General features: G+C 39.1%; 1 protein-coding gene across 1 annotated transcript; it reads left to right on the top strand.

Annotated features, from left to right (window-relative positions):
* Positions 1-1,846: 1,846 nt before the first annotated feature.
* On the top strand, positions 1,847-5,136 carry LOC131646318 (uncharacterized). The gene has a single exon (XM_058916383.1). It carries the CDS (start codon positions 1,870-1,872, stop codon positions 5,050-5,052), a length of 3,183 nt encoding a protein of 1,060 aa, XP_058772366.1. The 5' UTR covers positions 1,847-1,869; the 3' UTR covers positions 5,053-5,136.
* Positions 5,137-18,793: the final 13,657 nt, after the last annotated feature.

Genomic DNA, 18,793 nt, shown 5'->3' with positions numbered 1-18,793 from the left:
TGACATTCACAAATGGTTTTCAAGGAACTTAGAGACATTTTTTGTAAACATAACAGGTACCATGGATCAAAAGAGAAGCATCAAGAAGTACACTTTCAGAAATTCAAGTGCAAAGGAATTGAAAGAGCTAGCAACTTTGGTTCCTAATCTTGACAACTTCAAAAACCGTTATGGGAAATTGATTTCTATCTTGAAGACTAAAGTGGAAAAGGGGATTCTTGAGACTCTTGTGCAGTTTTATGACCCAGTTTATCATTGTTTCACCTTTCCTGATTATCAGCTTATGCCCACTTTGGAGGAGTATTCTTATTGGATTGGTTTACCGATTACGAATGACATACCGTTTAGTGGTCTGGAGAAAGAGCCTGAGGTTGATGAAATAGCAGAGCTTCTTCATTTGAAGATATCAGATGTGAAAGCAAACATGACCAAAAAAGGAGGAATTTGGGGGTTGACTTCTAAGTTCTTGATTGGAAAAGCTTCTATGTTGGCTAGTAAAGGAAGTATGATTGCTTTTGAGACATTTTTGGCCTTGCTCATCTATGGTTTGATACTCTTTCCCAACATTGACCATTTTGTCGATGTTAATGCTATTCGGATTTTCATGATTGGGAATCCTGTGCCTACTTTGCTTGGGGATACTTATCATTCCATTCACCATAGGAATGATAAGAAAGGTGGACTTATCAATTGTTGTACTCCTTTGCTCTATAAGTGGTTTATTTCGCACTTACCTCAAGCTAAGAGTTTCTTGAACAATCCTGATGGTCTCTCATGGTCTCAGAAGATCATGCCTCTTACTAATGGGAATATCCATTGGTACAATCCTGCTTATGACATTGGTGAGATTATTGATAGTTGTGGAGAATTCCCTAATGTACCTCTTCTTGGTATACAAGGAGGAATTACCTACAACCCCATTCTTGCAAGGCGTCAATTTTGTTATCCTATGAAGGAGAGACCCGCTAGCATCCTTGTGTCAGGAATCTTCTATCTTAATCAAGATGGAAATTCGGATATGAGAAACCGGTTTGTGCGTGCTTGGCACCATGTTGATAGGAAGAGACATTTGGGAACAAAACAATGTGTTGCTCTCAAAGACTACACTGATTGGGTTCAAGCTAGAGCTCATACTTTTCAGATGCCTTATTTACTCGAGGAGCCTTCTCTACCCATTGTTCCACCATTGCCTCTCACTACTCCTGTTGAAAGTAGTGAAGAACATCTAGAGCTCGTGGCTAAGTTGAGAGCGGAAAGAGATGCTTTGGAGCTTGAAAACAAAGAGTTGAAGATACACTTGAAAGAAAAAGATGAAATGCTTGATATCCAAGATGGTTGGTTGATGGAAAAGGAAGATCAAATTCGTCATCAAGAAGAGTTGCTTCAACAACATGGTGAAAAGCGAAAGAGACCACAAGAAGATTCAGTTGCATGGAAAGAAGTTGCTGATAAGCTGATGGTCGAGAATGCTCATTTGAAGGCCTTTTATGAAGATGAATTGGAGAAGCTCCGTAGGAAGCTGCAAAGAGGAGTTGGATCGTCATCTGAAGTGTTCCCTTCTAGTTTTTAGCTTTTTCTTTATTTTGTAATTTTGGATCTTTGAATCCTTTTGTATGTTTTTCTATGATTAATGAAAGAATATTGTTATGTTTTATGATGTTTTTTGCTAATGTTTACAATTAATGTCTTAAAAGTTCCTTAAAAACCAAAAAAAAAAAAAAAAAAAAAAAATCATTTGCATTGCATTTCATGCATCATTCTGCATTTTGGTCTTGCTTCCGAGAGTATTCCCGAGGTCTTATTCAGTGTTCTTCATACAGAATCAAGCTGTCTCACCGGTATAATACTCGAGCTAACTGCAAGAAGAAGATGGAAGGTCTTGAACAAGAGAATCGTGAGTTACGTGAAGAGGTTGTTACTTTGAGATCTGGTGTGGATCGTCTCACTGCTCTAGTTGAGACATTGATGGCTGCTCAGAATCAGAATCAGAATCAAGTTCCTCCTCCCAACGCCCAAACTCAGGGTCAGACCACTGTGATTTCTGAAATTGCTGCTACAACCATTCCTGCTATTCCTGTTGGTGCTACTCAGCAACGTATGCCTAATGGATACCCCTGGGGCATGCCCGAAGGTTATTTGTCTGTTCCTGAGATGACTCGTCCGTTGACTCCTGTTATGGTCAACACCTCTCCTATTGTTCATACTGGTCCTTTTGTCCCAGAGCCCATTTATGATGCTGCTCCAAGTGAAATTCATGACAGAATGGATGGTTTCCAAGATCAGTTTGAAGAACTGCAGAAAGAGATGAAAGCCTTGCGTGGGAAAGAACTGTTTGGAAAGAATGTGCATGATCTTTGTCTTGTTCCCAATGTGAAAGTGCCTGCTAAGTTCAAGCTGCCTGAATTTGAGAAGTACAAAGGAAATTCCTGCCCTCAGGCGCACCTGGTGATGTATATAAGGAAGATGTCCACTCACACTGATGATCAACGTCTGTTGATTCACTATTTCCAAGACAGTTTGACTGGAGCTGCTTCTAAGTGGTATATGGGCCTTGATAGCACCCATATTCGCACTTTCAATGACTTAGCTGAGGCGTTTGTGAAGCAATACAAGTACAATGTGGACATGGCTCCTGATAGGGATCAATTGCGAGCTATGATGCAAAAAGAGAAAGAATCCTTCAAGGAATATGCTCAGAGATGGCGTGAGGTTGCCGCCCAAGTGATTCCTCCGATGGAAGAAAAAGAGATGACTAAGATTTTTCTGAAGACTCTTGGTCCGTTTTACTATGAAAAGATGATTGCAAGTGCTCCTGTAGACTTCACCGAAATGGTGGGTATGGGTGTCAGATTGGAAGAAGCTGTGCGAGAAGGTCGTTTGGTTCGAAATGACAATTCATCTGGTGGTGCGAAGAAGTATGGTTCCTCACTCCAGAAGAAGAAAGAATCAGATGCTAATGCTGTTTCTCATGGGAGGAATAGTCGATTCAGGAATCAATCTCAACAAGTGGCGTCAGTGACTCCTGTTGTGAATTCAGTGCCTGTGGCTCCTGTTAATCAACAACCAGCAAGGCGGAATCCGTATCCTCGGATTAATATTGATCCTATCCCTATGACATACACTGAACTGTATCCTGCTCTAATTCATAAGAAGCTGGTTCAACCAAGGTCACCACCTCCTGTTCCAGAGAAACTCCCTTGGTGGTACAAAGCTGATGCCACTTGTGCTTATCATCAGAACACTCCTGGGCATGATTTGGAAAACTGTTGGGCCCTGAAGAATGAAGTTCAAAGATTGGTCCGTTCTGGAATGCTCTCTTTCCGTGATATTGGTCCAAATGTGAAGAACAATCCGTTGCCGACTCATGAAGCGTCTGCTGTGAATATGGTGTATGGATGCCCTGGGAAGTATAAGATTTATCGTGTGGAACACATCAGAGGATCATTGGTGGAGATGCATGCCACTCTGTGTGAATATAGTCATTATGAGCATAATCATGCTGCTTGTAGGATTTGTTCAGTCAATCCTCGAGGATGTTACATTGTGAGAAGAGACTTGCAAGAGATGATAGATCAAAGGCTTATTGAGATTCTGAGGGATAGAGATGAAGATGATGTCAATGTGATTGAACCATACTTTGAAATCCCAGAATGTGTAGAGATTGATTATTATGGCAAAGCTGCTGTGGAACCTCTTGTGATATGTTTGCCTGGATCTGTACCTTATAGTTCTGATAAAGCTGTACCTTACAGATACAATGCCACCATGCTGGAAGCTGGAAAAGAAGTCGAGATTAAGTCTCTGTCTTCTGTTGAGAATATAGCAGATGTCAGTAGAGTGACTAGAAGCGGACGAGTTTTTACTCAGCCCCAAACAGTTGTGGATGTCCAGAGGAATGTTACTCAAGTGCCTGTGAACAATAATGATGCGACAAAGGTGAATGCTGAGTCATCTTCAGGAAAGGAGATGGATGAGATTTTGAAGCTTATCAAGATGAGTGATTATAAGATCGTGGATCAGCTGCATCGCACTCCGTACAAGATCTCTATAATGGAGTTGCTGGCGAATTCTCCTGCTCATAGGGATTCTTTGATGAAGATACTTGATCAAGCCTTTGTGGATCATGATGTGACGCTAGATCAGTTTAATGGGGTTGTGAGTAATATCACTGCATGTAACAATTTGAGCTTCAGTGATGAAGATTTGCCTGAAGAAGGAAGAAATCATAATTTGGCTTTGCATATCTCTGTCAGTTGCAAAGAGGACTCAATGTCCAATGTGTTGATTGATACTGGATCATCTCTGAATGTCATGCCAAAATCTACTCTTGCTAAGCTGTCTTATGGTGGCACACCAATGAGATTTAGCAATGTGATCGTCAAGGCTTTTGATGGATCGAAGAAATCAGTGGTCGGAGAAGTGGACTTGCCTATTAGTATTGGACCATTTGTCTTCAAGATTACTTTTCAAGTGATGGACATTTTCCCTGCATACAGTTGCTTATTGGGACGCCCATGGATCCATGAGGCTGGGGCAGTCACTTCAACTCTCCACCAAAAGTTGAAATTTGTGAAAGATGGAAAGATGGTCGTTGTGAATGGAGAACAAGCGTTGCTGATTAGTCATCTCTCTTCGTTCCGTACCATAGAAGCTGATGAAGTGGTCATTGGAACTGCATTCCAAGCCTTGTCTGTTAATGAGGAATTCAAAAAGGATGAAGCTTCCATTGCCTCCTTCAAAGATGCTCAACTGGTGGTTCAGAATGGACATTCAGGAGTCTGGGGACAAGTGGTGAGTCTACAAGAAAACAGGAATAGAGCTGGTCTGGGATTTTCTGCCTCAGACAAGTCTGTGATGAAGCCTGAGTCTGCTTTTCGTCCTTATCAAGAGATGTTTCATAGTGCTGGGTTTCTACACCCAACTCTTCCAGAGGTGGATGCTATTGTTGAAGACGAACCAGAGCCAGAAGTGCCAAGCTTTGTGACCAATGGAAAGATGATTAAGAATTGGATCACCATTGACATTCCTGAGTGTACTCATGTCTCAAAGTAATTTGCTTTTATGTTTTTCAAAATCCTTTCATTCTGCCCAAGATGAAAGTGAAGTTGTTGGGGCTGTTTTCTGTTTGTTTTAAACATTAAAATCATCAATAAAAGTCATTTTGTTTCTGCATATATATGCTTTTTATCTTTTTGCTTTTTTCTGGAAAAGTGGTAACACAAAAAACCTTAAAAAATGTTTTCATTTTCCATAATCTGCACGATTACATGTTTGCATATATCTTTCCTTTCCTGAAATAATAATCATTTGTGCAGATTAATCAATAAAACCGTTGAAAGTAATGACCCTGCGCCCTCTCCTAACTTCGAGTGTCCTGTGTATGAGGCGGAAGAAGAAAGTGATGAATGTATTCCTGATGAGATTTCCCGACTGCTTGAGCACGAGGAAGACACTATTCAGCCGTATAAAGAGCCGTTAGAAGTCATCAACTTGGGTTCTGAAGAAGATAAAAAGGAAGTCAAGATTGGGGCACTGCTTGGTCAAGATGTTAAGAAGAGGATGGTAGAGCTTCTTAAAGAGTATGTTGACATTTTTGCGTGGTCCTACCAAGATATGCCTGGGTTGGACACAGATATTGTGGAGCATCGTTTGCCGTTGAAACCAGAATGTCCTCCTGTCAAGCAAAAGTTAAGAAGGAGTCATCCTGATATGGCAGAAAAGATTAAGAATGAGGTCTTGAAACAGATTGATGCAGGTTTCCTTGTTACTTCTGTATATCCTCAATGGATTGCCAATATTGTGCCTGTTCCAAAGAAAGATGGAAAAGTTCGCATGTGCGTTGATTATAGAGATTTGAACAAAGCCAGTCCGAAAGATGATTTTCCTCTACCTCACATTGATATGTTGGTAGATAGTACTGCAAAGTTTGAAGTTTTCTCCTTTATGGATGGTTTTTCAGGATATAACCAGATTAAGATGGCACCTGAAGACATGGAAAAGACAACCTTTATCACACCATGGGGGACATTCTGTTACAAAGTGATGCCATTTGGGTTGAAGAATGCTGGTGCGACATATCAGAGAGCCATGACTACTCTTTTTCATGATATGATGCACAAAGAGATTGAGGTTTATGTGGATGACATGATTGCCAAGTCCCAGTCAGAGGAGGGGCACATGGAAGATCTGTTGAAGTTGTTTCAGCGTTTGAGAAAGTATCGTCTCCGCTTAAATCCAAACAAATGCACTTTTGGTGTCCGTTCTGGAAAGTTATTGGGTTTCGTTGTCAGTCAGAGAGGAATTGAAGTAGATCCTGATAAAGTCAAAGCAATTCAGGAAATGCCAGCACCAAAGACTGAGAAACAAGTGAGAGGTTTCCTCGGACGTCTGAATTATATCTCCAGGTTCATTTCCAATATGACTGCTACCTGTGAGCCGATCTTCAAGCTTTTAAAGAAAAATCAGGGATGTGTGTGGAATGAAGATTGTCAGAAAGCTTTTGACAACATCAAAGAATATCTGCTGGAACCTCCCATTTTGCTCCCTCCAGTTGAGGGAAGACCTCTGATTATGTACCTCACAGTGCTTGAAAACTCAATGGGATGTGTGTTGGGTCAGCATGACGAGTCTGGTCGAAAAGAGTATGCAATATACTACCTTAGCAAAAAGTTTACCGAGTGCGAAACAAGATACTCGCTGCTTGAGAAAACTTGCTGTGCTTTGGTGTGGGCTGCTCGCCGACTGAGACAGTATATGTTGAACCACACCACCCTATTGATTTCCAAAATGGATCCGATTAAGTATGTGTTTGAGAAACCTGCATTAACTGGAAGGATTGCTCGCTGGCAAATGTTGTTATCAGAATATGATATTGAATACCGAGCTCAGAAAGCTGTGAAAGGAAGTGTGTTGGCAGAGTACCTCGCTCACCAACCAATTGATGATCCTCGATCTATCAGAATGGACTTCCCAGATGAAGATATAATGTATTTGAGATCTCAAGATTGGGATGAACCATTGCCAGAAGAAGGGCCGGATCCTGAATCCAAATGGGGTTTAATTTTTGATGGAGCTTCTAATGTTCATGGCCATGGAATTGGCGCCATTATCGTCACTCCGCATGGATCACATATTCCTTTCACTGCAAGGATATGTTTTGATTGTACAAATAATATTGCTGAGTATGAAGCTTGCATCATGGGACTTGAAGAGGCCATTAATCTGAGAATTAAGATTCTTGATGTTTATGGAGATTCTGCACTCGTGATTAATCAGATTAAAGGAGAATGGGAAACTCGTCATCCTGGTTTAATTCCTTACAAAGATTACGCCAGAAGGTTATTGACATTCTTCAACAAAGTTGAATTCCACCACATCCCTCGAGATGAGAATCAGATGGCTGATGCATTAGCCACATTGTCTTCCATGTACAAAGTGAATTTCCATAATGAGGAGCCTCGGATTACAATCAGACGTCTTGATAGACCTGCTCATGTATTTGCAATTGAGGAAGCAACAGATGAAAAGCCTTGGTATTTCGATATTAAGCACTTCCTTCAGACTCAAGAGTACCCACTTGGGGCATCAAATAAAGACAAGAAAACTTTGAGGAGATTGGCTGGCAGTTTCTTCATCAATGCTGATGTTTTGTATAAAAGGAATTATGACATGGTTTTGCTCAGATGCGTGGATAGACACGAAGCAGACATGTTGATGCATGAAATTCATGAAGGTTCTTTTGGTACCCATGCCAATGGACATTCGATGGCTAAAAAGATGCTTAGAGCAGGTTACTATTGGTTGACAATGGAATCTGATTGCTACAAGTTTGTAAAGAAGTGTCACAAGTGTCAAGTGTATGCTGACAAGATTCATGTGCCTCCGACACTTCTCAATGTTATTTCTTCCCCATGGCCTTTCTCTATGTGGGGCATTGATATGATTGGCATGATTGAACCCAAGGCTTTGAATGGACATCGATTCATCCTGGTAGCAATCGATTACTTCACCAAGTGGGTAGAAGCTGCTTCATATGCTAATGTAACAAAGCAAGTTGTGGTCAGATTTATCAAAAACAACATCATCTGCAGATATGGTGTACCGAGCAAGATCATTACTGATAATGGCTCGAATCTGAACAATAGCATGATGAGAGAATTGTGTGAAAGCTTCAAAATTGAACATCACAACTCTTCGCCTTATAGGCCAAAGATGAATGGAGCTGTTGAAGCAGCAAATAAGAACATTAAGAAAATAGTGCAAAAGATGGTTGTTACATACAAGGACTGGCACGAGATGCTCCCATTTGCTTTGCATGGGTACCGTACATCTGTTCGTACTTCAACAGGGGCAACTCCCTTTTCTTTGGTTTATGGTATGGAAGCAGTGCTCCCTATTGAGGTTGAGATTCCATCGTTGAGAATTTTAATGGAAACCAAGTTATCTGAGGCTGAATGGTGTCAGAGCAGGTTTGATCAATTGAATTTGATAGAAGAAAAGAGAATGACGGCTTTATGCCATGGTCAGTTATATCAGAAAAGAATGAAGAAAGCATTTGATAAGAAGGTTCGACCTCGTGTATTCAGAGAAGGCGACCTCGTGCTCAAAAGGATCTTGTCTTTCACCTCCGATTCAAGGGGCAAGTGGACTCCTAATTTTGAAGGACCATATGTTGTTAAGAAAGCCTTCTCTGGCGGTGCATTCATTCTTGCAACTATGGATGGAGAGGAGCTCCCGCGTCCCGTGAATGCTGATGTAGTCAAGAAATACTTCGCCTAAATAATAAAAGAACAGCTCGCTAAGTTGAAAACCCGAAAGGGCGGCTTAGGCAAAAAAGAGCGTCTCGGTGGACTGAAAACCCGAAAGGGCGGTCCAGGCAAAAATTAGAGACATAAACAGAATAAAATACCCGGTGGACTGAAAACCCGAAAGGGCGGTCCAGGCAAAAGTTAGGGATTCATGGCAAGTAACTACATCAGACAAGACTTGATCATCAACAGTCATCTGTTTATCATGAGGAAGTTCAACACTTTTCAACGGAAGCCTTGGCTCAGGAATTCCCAGTTGAGAGAGAGGATGGGGTCATTACATTTCAATGTACCTTTTCCACAAAATTACCACTTTCCAAACTTTGTAATAATCCATGGGGTCTTGCCTTTTGCAAGCTACCATTCTATTAAGAAAGTTTGAGCCTTTACTTTTCATTTGGCAATCTTATTTCTTTCATATCTTCAAAATGTCATTTATTGTTGATAGTAATTTTTGAAACAAAGATAAAATTGATTTCAACAAAATCCTTTTGAAAATTATAAAAGAATTTTTACTTTGATTCATGAGTGCATTACAAGGAATGAATATGTTGATGCAGAAAATGTATTCCACTCAATGCACCTTCGGCCTGGTTCGAACATGGTTTAGAACTCAGTTACTGTGTTCTCTCAACTTCAATGTTACCTAGCCTTCAAAAGATTGATAGCAATTTCTGCTATGATTTGGGACATGCTTGATTATGTCATCTTTGAACACCATCTCTTTCATCTTCAGTGGTACGTCGATGAATTATCTCCTTTTATATCATCAGTGGTACGGTGGTATATATCTCTTCATGCCTTCAGTGGAACGTTGGTATGTGTTATCGTCAGTGGTACGGCGGTACATCTCTTTCATCGTCAGTGGTACGTCGATGAATTACATCTCCTTATATCATCAGTGGTACGATGGTATATATCTCTTCATGCCTTCAGTGGAACGTGGGTATGTGTTATCGTCAGTGGTACGGCGGTACATCTCTTTCATCGTCAGTGGTACGTCGATGAATCATCTCCTTTTATATCATCAGTGGTACGGTGGTATATCTCCTTAATACCTTCAGTGGAACGTGGGTATGTGTCATCGTCAGTGGTACGTCGATGAATCATTTCCTTTTATATCATCAGTGGTACGGTGGTATATCTCCTTAATACCTTCAGTGGAACGTGGGTATGTGTTATCGTCAGTGGTACGGCGGTACATCTCTTTCATCTTCAGTGGTACGTCGATGAATTATCTCCTTTTATATCATCAGTGGTACGGTGGTATATATCTCTTCATGCCTTCAGTGGAACGTTGGTATGTGTTATCGTCAGTGGTACGGCGGTACATCTCTTTCATCGTCAGTGGTACGTCGATGAATTACATCTCCTTTTATATCATCAGTGGTACGGTGGTATATCTCTTCATGCCTTCAGTGGAACGTTGGTATGTGTTATCGTCAGTGGTACGGCGGTACATCTCTTTCATCGTCAGTGGTACGTCGATGAATCATCTCCTTTTATATCATCAGTGGTACGGTGGTATATCTCCTTAATACCTTCAGTGGAACGTGGGTATGTGTTATCGTCAGTGGTACGGCGGTACATCTCTTTCATCGTCAGTGGTACGTCGATGAATCATCTCCTTTTATATCATCAGTGGTACGGTGGTATATCTCCTTAATACCTTCAGTGGAACGTGGGTATGTGTCATCGTCAGTGGTACGTCGATGAATCATTTCCTTTTATATCATCAGTGGTACGGTGGTATATCTCCTTAATACCTTCAGTGGAACGTGGGTATGTGTTATCGTCAGTGGTACGGCGGTACATCTCTTCATCAGTGGTACGATGATCTGATTTCTGTTAACAGAAGATGGGTATTCAGATACATACTGTCTCATCCCCAGTGAAAGAGGATGACCCCTTTTCTCATCCCCAGTGAAAGAGGATGCTCTAACCTCTCTGACGCGAAGTGTTTCCCCAGAGAAATTTCTTTTCCCACTAAAAGTTCCGTCTCCAACAAAGTCTTGCCTTCCTCAGAGGAGTTCCTACTTGCAAGACATCTGTTTCCCCAGCGGAGTTATATCAAGACATTTGTTTTCCCCAGTGGATCACTTGTTACTCCCCAGTGTTGCCATGCTTTATTATCATCACATGCATTCATTAACATTGCATTGCATCTTAGGATCAAAAATTGTGTTTTATATATTTAAGTCTCTTCGATCTTGTCAAAACGAAGATTTCCAATCATCGTATCTCCAAATCGAAGAAACTTAAATAGGGGCATCTGTCATACCCCAATTTTTGACCCTAAGATCCTATATCATTCATATTTCAATCACTAATCAAGAGCTTCACTTGGAAGTTTGTTTATGGTGTTGCACTCACCTCATCAATGAGAGGGACCATCAAGCACCAATGATTGTTTATCTTGTATGCATGTTATACTAACCCAAATACCAAAAATATTGCTTTGTTTCTTTGTAGGCTTTTGTTTTGTAGGTACCAAGCCAAGACATGCAATAAACAAGGCATTTTTCACTTTTCTGACTGATGAAATCGATTTCCCTACTGGGTAAATCGATTTCCCTGCAGCAATCTTCACCAAAATCACATTCTGGACAGCATGAAATCGATTTCCCTCCTGGGTAAATCGATTTCCCTAAGTGTATTTTGCGCCAATTTCTCTTCTGGAACAGAGTGAAATCGATTTCCCTCCTGGGTAAATCGATTTCCTTCAGGCAAAATTCAAAAAATATAAGGAGGGAAGCTTGACATCATTTTGGCACCTTTTTATTTGATCATTTTACCAATTTTCCACCTCATCAAAATTAATCCCTTCATTAAACCCACTTAAACCTCATTTTACCATTTCTTACCATTTAAACACCACTTTAATCATCAATTAAACACAAGTTAATTACCAAAGGCCAAATGACCAAATTGCCACTACTCTTGCTCCAATTCTATAAATAGAGGCCTTGCCTCTCTCATTTCTCAAGCTTTGAGAGCCAACAAATCCCTTGCAATTTCTCTCCTCATCCCTACCAAATTCACCAAAGCTCTTATTCCTTTCATAAAGTTTGTGAGTCACATCTTGAACCTCACAAACTTTGAGCTAAACCACCATCCATTTCACTCTTTTTTCTTCAATTGTTGAGAGATCAAGATTTGTGTTGGTGATTCTTGAAGTAGATCCAAGTTTGTGCAAGATTTGGTAAATTTTCTTCATCCTTTTGGTGTATCATGATGTAGATCCTTTGTGGTTTGTGTTCAATGCATCTTTGATGCTATATTGGTGCTATTTGTTGTTGATTTGATGGAAAATTCGTGCTCCAATTGATGTGTGATCATAAGGTGTTTGTATGTTTGTTCAAGTCAAGTTTTATGCCTCTAAATGCTGTTTTTGCTGAAATTTGCACTGGTCAAATCGATTTCCATAAGGCTCAAATCGATTTCCTGCTGAGCGTGACTTGTTTTTTTTTCTGAAAACTGCACTATGGAAATCGATTTCCCTCTGCATGAAATCGATTTCCTGCTGGCAGAATGTGGTTTTTTGCCTTTTTTATGCTTGTTTTGGCTTCCTACTTCCTCCACTTCATTAATATCATTGGATCTAGGATGTTGATAGGTTCGAAATGACCTAATCCATAATATTAGATGAATGATATTAATGATAGTGTGAGTTGATTATCTTTTATGTTTTCATTCTTATTTTCATCTTATCTTTCTTTTGATCGATGAAAGTCTTGACATCTTGAGAATTCTATGAATTCTTGATAAAGACTAGATCAATTTGTTTCTATTCTTATCTTTTTCATCTTGTTTTCTTTTGATCGATGAAAGTCTTAACATCTTGAGAATTCTATGGATTCTTGATGAAGACTAGATCAATTTGTTTTCATTCTTATGATTATCTTTTATGAATTTTATTCTTCTTCCTCCATTTCATTAATATCATTGGATCTAGGATGTTGATAGGTTTGAAAGAACCAAATCCATAATATTAGATGAATGATATTAATGATAGTGTGAGTTGATTATCTTTATGCATTTTATCTTCTCCTTCTTCTTTTTTCTTTTGATCGATGAAAGTCTTAATACTTTGAGAATTCTTATGGATTCTTAGTAAAGACTAGATCGTTACCTATTTTCTTTTCGTGCGGTATTGCTTTCGGAAGGCGATCTACATATCGTTCTTCTCGCATGCATTAGCACATAAAGTTTTGACCGGCCTCGTTGTAGGGTGATTTCTACATAAATCACTTGGCGATCTGCTTAACATAGCGCAATATTTCGTGTCCCGAATATAAAAGATCAAACATGGAAGAGAATTGTATGCGGTTGATTTAAGACTTGTGGAGGTTTTTATCGTGTAGTCGCTATGATTTTATCAAGCTTCTGATAAGCCCCATTGACTTTAAATCCGAGTACATCATTCACTCACCATAGATCTTCCTACTAACTTTGATAACATACTTGACAAGTTTCAAGATGGTTATCTTTAACATTTAACAACTAACTTTAATTTCCGCACCTTTACTATATCGCTCTTTATATTACCGCTCTTTATATTTCTCGCCTTATCGCTTTACTTTATCATTTCATCATATTTACTTTCCGCCATTTTCTCTTTGTCCATTTGGACGTTTATAATTCCGTCATTTTCTCTTTGTCCACTTGGACATATGTTTATGCTTCTGTTATTTTTCTTTTGTCCACTTGGACCATACTCTATTTTTCTTGCTAAAACACTAATAAATAACAAAAATCTAAAAAATACATAAGGCTCTCTTTGGACTATCAGTTACTATCCCTAGCGCTTTGGAGATTCGGACTTATGGACCTAGTACCTCTGGACCTATTCTATTATTATCCTGTGATTGTTCTGTCTGTCTGGCATTGTGCTGTTGTATGTTTTTGTGTGCAGGTATTTCCTTGAAAGCCCTTGATGGTTAATTCCAAGGCATTGAGATAAGGATTTTACCCGAAAACAGCCGTTACTCTGCCCGATTTTCGTCAGAATCTTAATGTGTTTAATGCAAAGTGGTGCTAAGACAATAAGTTCATCCGGATCCCCAAGTGTTAATGTGTTGGTACTGATAAATCCAAAGGATGGGAAAACTACCTTGGCTCTTAATGTCAAGTGTTGGCTTCTTACTTGGTTAGGCCGTTTCTTTCCTTAGCTTTTATTTTACGCAATAGGATAGCCTCTTCATCTCCTTCCCATTCTTAAATTTTCAAAATCTTCTCCCTTTTTCAAAAAATATTCTTATGTTTGCAAATCTTTTCAAAACTTTCTTCTTAAAAATACCTTTCGCCCTTAGTGGCTTTTCTTCAAAAGTTTAGACACCGTTAATTGTCGAAACGAGTGGTTATACCCCACGATTTTGAAATTGATTGATAATAACGAGATCTTTTCCGCGTGAGAGAGCTAGTGGCATACTCGTTGATTTTTATCCGAGTTGGAGCCCTTCTTTCATTTGCGATGCAAAGAACTTGTTTGTTCTCATGCTCAAGATCAATGGCTGAGTATTTCTCTCTAACGACACCAAAGTGTTTATTCGTTTTTTTAAAATGCGTTTTCCCAAAAGCGGAACTACATTAGCTCTGACTTCTCCATTGCACCAAGGAGGTATGTAGGCCCAAAGCTTAACGCTTTGCCGAGCTTATTTTAAAAATAAAACAAACCCTTTTTTAGCACACACACACAGATTTTCAAAAAGGTTCCCGTGGAGTACCACGGATATGAGGGGTGCTTTAAACCTTCCCCTCATATAATCAACACCCGAACCTGAGTTCTCTTTCTTGTTTTAAAAAAACAAAACTTTGGGTTTTACGTTCTTTTCCCTTTTCCTTTGAAAAAATAAAGCGCGGTGGCGATTTCAAAACGGAATATTGATTCGAGTCAATCCCATGGCTTCGATGTCAGATTTTCCCCGCTACACCCCCCCTGAGTCAAAAGATCCCACACTAGTAGATCTTTCCCCATTTTATAAGTCACCCTCAACCTTGGGCTTTGTACAAGGCACATACTCCCTTTAGAGTCAAAACCCTACTCATAGGTATTCCCCTAGAGAGTCAGCCACAACCTTGGGCTTTTTACAAGGAAGATAATAGAGTCTCCCCAGTGAGTCCTTCATCATCAATTAGCCACAACCTTGGGCTTTGTACAAGGCAGATAAACCATATTTCCTGTGTCAAAGATTCCCAACCTCTAGGATCTTTTCCCCATATAGTCATCCATATTCAAATTCTTTAAGAGTCCGCCACGGCCTTGGGCTTCATACAAGGCACAACATAATGACTTCCCTAGCAAGAGTCAGCCACAACCTTGGGCTTCATACAAGGCACAAAAATAGAGTCTCCATAGGTAGAGTCAGCCACAATTCTGGGCTTTGTACAGAACACCAAATAAAATCCATCAAATAAACACTCTCCAACTAGAATCAGCCTCAATTCTGGGCTTTGTACAGAACACAAAATTTCTTAGTTTAAGTTAATCCCTCAGTGGAGTCATCTCCTAGAGTCAATAAAATCAATCCAAAAGCCTCAAGCTTGGGCCTCATACAAGCCAGCTAAAGTCAAATCTTTTATACACTAGATAGGTATAGCTTATCTCTATAGAGAGATCTTTCTCCTGTCTCACCATATTCAAACAAACAAACATTATATTACATTTTAATTTTAATCAGTCTCCCATTTAGGATTTTGAAAGACATGCCTTGTCAGTAAACGCAGGCATGTGTAACTTTCCCTAATTTGGTTGAGCACCTTTCTTTCATTCAAGACGCAGTTGACTGGTATACTTGCGCATACACAAGTAAGGTCCCCCTCTTGAATGAAATGAATTCAGCTTTTCTGTCACTTTTTAATGTTTGTGGTGGAATAGTAGAAAAACCTCTCTTTAAAGATGATTTCATGTATATTTACTGTAAACAGAGATTTAATTCAAGCTTCAACCTTGAGCTTCAAGCAAGGCACCAAAATTAATTAATTTCCCTAATTAGTTCTCCGAACTACAAAAAGCTCTCACTTCCATTAGAGATATGTAGGCATGAGGTTCACAAGGAATCTCAGCGAGCTAATAAAAAACCAAAAAAAAGTATGTCTATCTGTCTTTCTTTCAATTAAATTCCTTCTCCTAATATAAAGGAGAAACTTTCCCAATTATCTAGCAACAAACACAAACACATAGACACAGAGAAGGTTCCCGTAGAGTACTACGGATATGTAGGGTGCTTAAAACCTTCCCTATGTATAACAGACCTCCCGGACTCCATAATTTCTAGTCTAGGTGAATCCCCACACTTAGCAAACTCCTAGGGTTTATTTGAGATCTTTTTCCCCTTCCTCTTTTGTAGGATAATTAAAAAGTTCGTGTGTTATCGTAGGAAGAACTGAAACAAAATTCATCCCGCCACGGGCGCATTCTCCTTCCCAATTTCGCGTGAAGGGTCTAGCGTGTCGTCCTCCCGAGTGAAACGGGGATGTAAAAAAATTGACGCCACAATTCTGTACCTGTTTTGTTCTTTTATATTTGCAAGATTTATACATTGTATTATATTTTGTTGCTATTATGTTTTAGCCAAACATAGATGCAATTCAGCCAATAAAAACATCAACAATATCCCCCTTTGGCATATTTTGGCTAAAAATATACATACATTTAAAATGCAACAAAACATAAATGCTTCAACTTTCAAGACAACAAGGAAGAAAATATTTACATATTTTTACATTCTTAGAATTAGGCTCTTCTGTTCTTCAGGTCTTGAACCATATCAAAACATCTTCAGTCTGAACTGTCTTTACATTACAAAATCCTTTGTTTCTTTTAACAGTAGAAAAATCAGATGATACTTCTCTCCCCCTTTTTAGCCATAATATGACAAAGATTGGACCGATGTTATAATATGAAGTGGAACATTTTCATTCAACACTGATGTACACGAGGAAGACGATGGGAGAAGGACTTTGTCTTGGAGAACCCTTTCTCAGTCTTTAACTAGGAACCAAATCCTAGTTTAGAACCTAAGAGATAACTTGAGTGAAAACTGTCCACCAGTCCTAGTAACTCATAACACAGATCACAATTGTGTTCATAACACAGATCACAAATCACATCGAAAATAGTTCCTACACTGAGGGTTGTGTATGATGGAACATCTTTGTTGTTTTTGCAGAAAAAATCATGGTAGAGACAAACAACATCCCCAGTCCGTGTTTTTCTTTTTCTGGAAAGGTTTTGCCAAAGAAACCCATCACAATACTAAACCCAGACACGACTTATAAGGGCACACACGAATGACATCTTGAGAGAGTTTGATTTCTGTAATTTGTGGAGATGCCATTATATAGCCATTTGAGATTATAGGAAATAATTATTTTCTTGGTCTTGTTCAACCGTCAAACGGTTTAAAAGGAAACAGTTCCAAAAGCAATTAATCTTTGCAAAGTAGTTTTTGACTGTTTACTCTGAAAGGCAAACTTCAATACAAATTTCCTTGTTTGACTAAGTAGATTCAATGTCTTTAATCTTGTCATGACATCCTGTCTGACATTATCACTTTTTCACCTCTTAAGCACAAAGCTCAAGATTCTTCAGCAGATTAAGACAAGCACCTTATGGACCATGTAATGGACCTCCTACTTACTCTTCTAATTCAGTAGTCATAGACATAGACCTCTGTTGTTCTGAGCACCTTGAGACTGTTTAACGCAACCGTGAAGAATCTTTCAACACTTGTTGACACACAGATACCTCATCAGTTCAGAGGAAGAATTGTGGATTCCAGTTGCATGTGGTTAGATTCAACCATTCACAGATAACTAACAATAATGTCACATTTTCTTTATGATGTTAAAGTATTTTTGACCAAGACACCTTTCTTTAAGGAAAAGAACTTGTAATGATGAATGGAAAAGATAAGACGCATCTTCATATCTTCAAGAGCTTCACTCTCTATTCAACTCCCTGATGAACACACTCACTATGGCAATGTTGCTCCTATACATTAAATACTCACACAAGAAATCAGATGTTATAACATTGTGTCTGACATTAGTACTACTGGTATATTCCACAAAGTTCATATCTCTTTCTACAACAAACCCTTGTCTACCAACTTATCTCCACTAGAAATGATCAACTGATGACCTCTTGACATTAGATGCTCCTACAGAGAGGTTGCCACAATCTCAACATAAAGAACTTCCACTTCTTGTACTTTGTTGAGCATAACCTTACCATGTTTGTATTAGATCATGGTCTGCTTAAGAAAATTTGAAATCCTTCTTGATGATGTTTCTCAATATCATTCATTGATTAACATGCTCTTTATCTTGAACCGGAAGGATCCTCCTTATCTTCAGCTGTATTGATCAGATCATAGAACTTTTGTCTTCATAGTCATCTTCACATAGGGAAGTCTTCATTATGAAAGTAATTATGTATTGCTAGAACACATTACTAACATCAAGATCAGAACTTGCCCATTCTAATCCATATTATGTCTGAACTACCACTTTAGACAATAATGTCGCTTTTTCAAACTTCGCATGCACATTCCTAGACATTCTTCCAGGATAAAACCACATTGTGATGTTGACATCACCCAAGACATACGTTTGTCTGACACCCAAACTCAAACAAAACTTTGACTATTCAGAGAGATAACACGTCCCTATAGAATAACTTAGAACACAAGAAACAATAAGTGTTCATGACACAAAAATAAGACTCTTTACAAACAACTATAAAGAATGACCTCAGACTTAACAATGTCTGAACACTACCCTTAAACCCTATGCTTGTCACAATTTGGCAACCATAACCCAGACTCTAGACTTTCCTCATATCCGAAACAACAACATGAGAAACTCAAACAATACTCAAAAATATGAAAAGGAAAAGACTCTAGAAACCTGAGCAATTTAAAAAACATACCTGGACTTTTAGCAAAAGTCTTGATCAAGAGATGTTATTTGAAGAAGAAATG

Source organism: Vicia villosa, linkage group LG2 (assembly GCF_029867415.1).
Source record: "Vicia villosa cultivar HV-30 ecotype Madison, WI linkage group LG2, Vvil1.0, whole genome shotgun sequence".
NCBI classification, from domain to species: domain Eukaryota; kingdom Viridiplantae; phylum Streptophyta; class Magnoliopsida; order Fabales; family Fabaceae; genus Vicia; species Vicia villosa.
The sequence above is the reverse complement of the archived record's forward strand: the minus strand, read 5'-3'. Positions and strand labels throughout refer to the sequence as shown.

What these genes read in the sequence shown, in the direction of transcription:
- LOC131646318 (XM_058916383.1), top strand. Translation starts at nt 1,870, where the DNA reads ATGGAAGGTCTTGAACAAGAGAATCGTGAGTTACGTGAAGAGGTTGTT.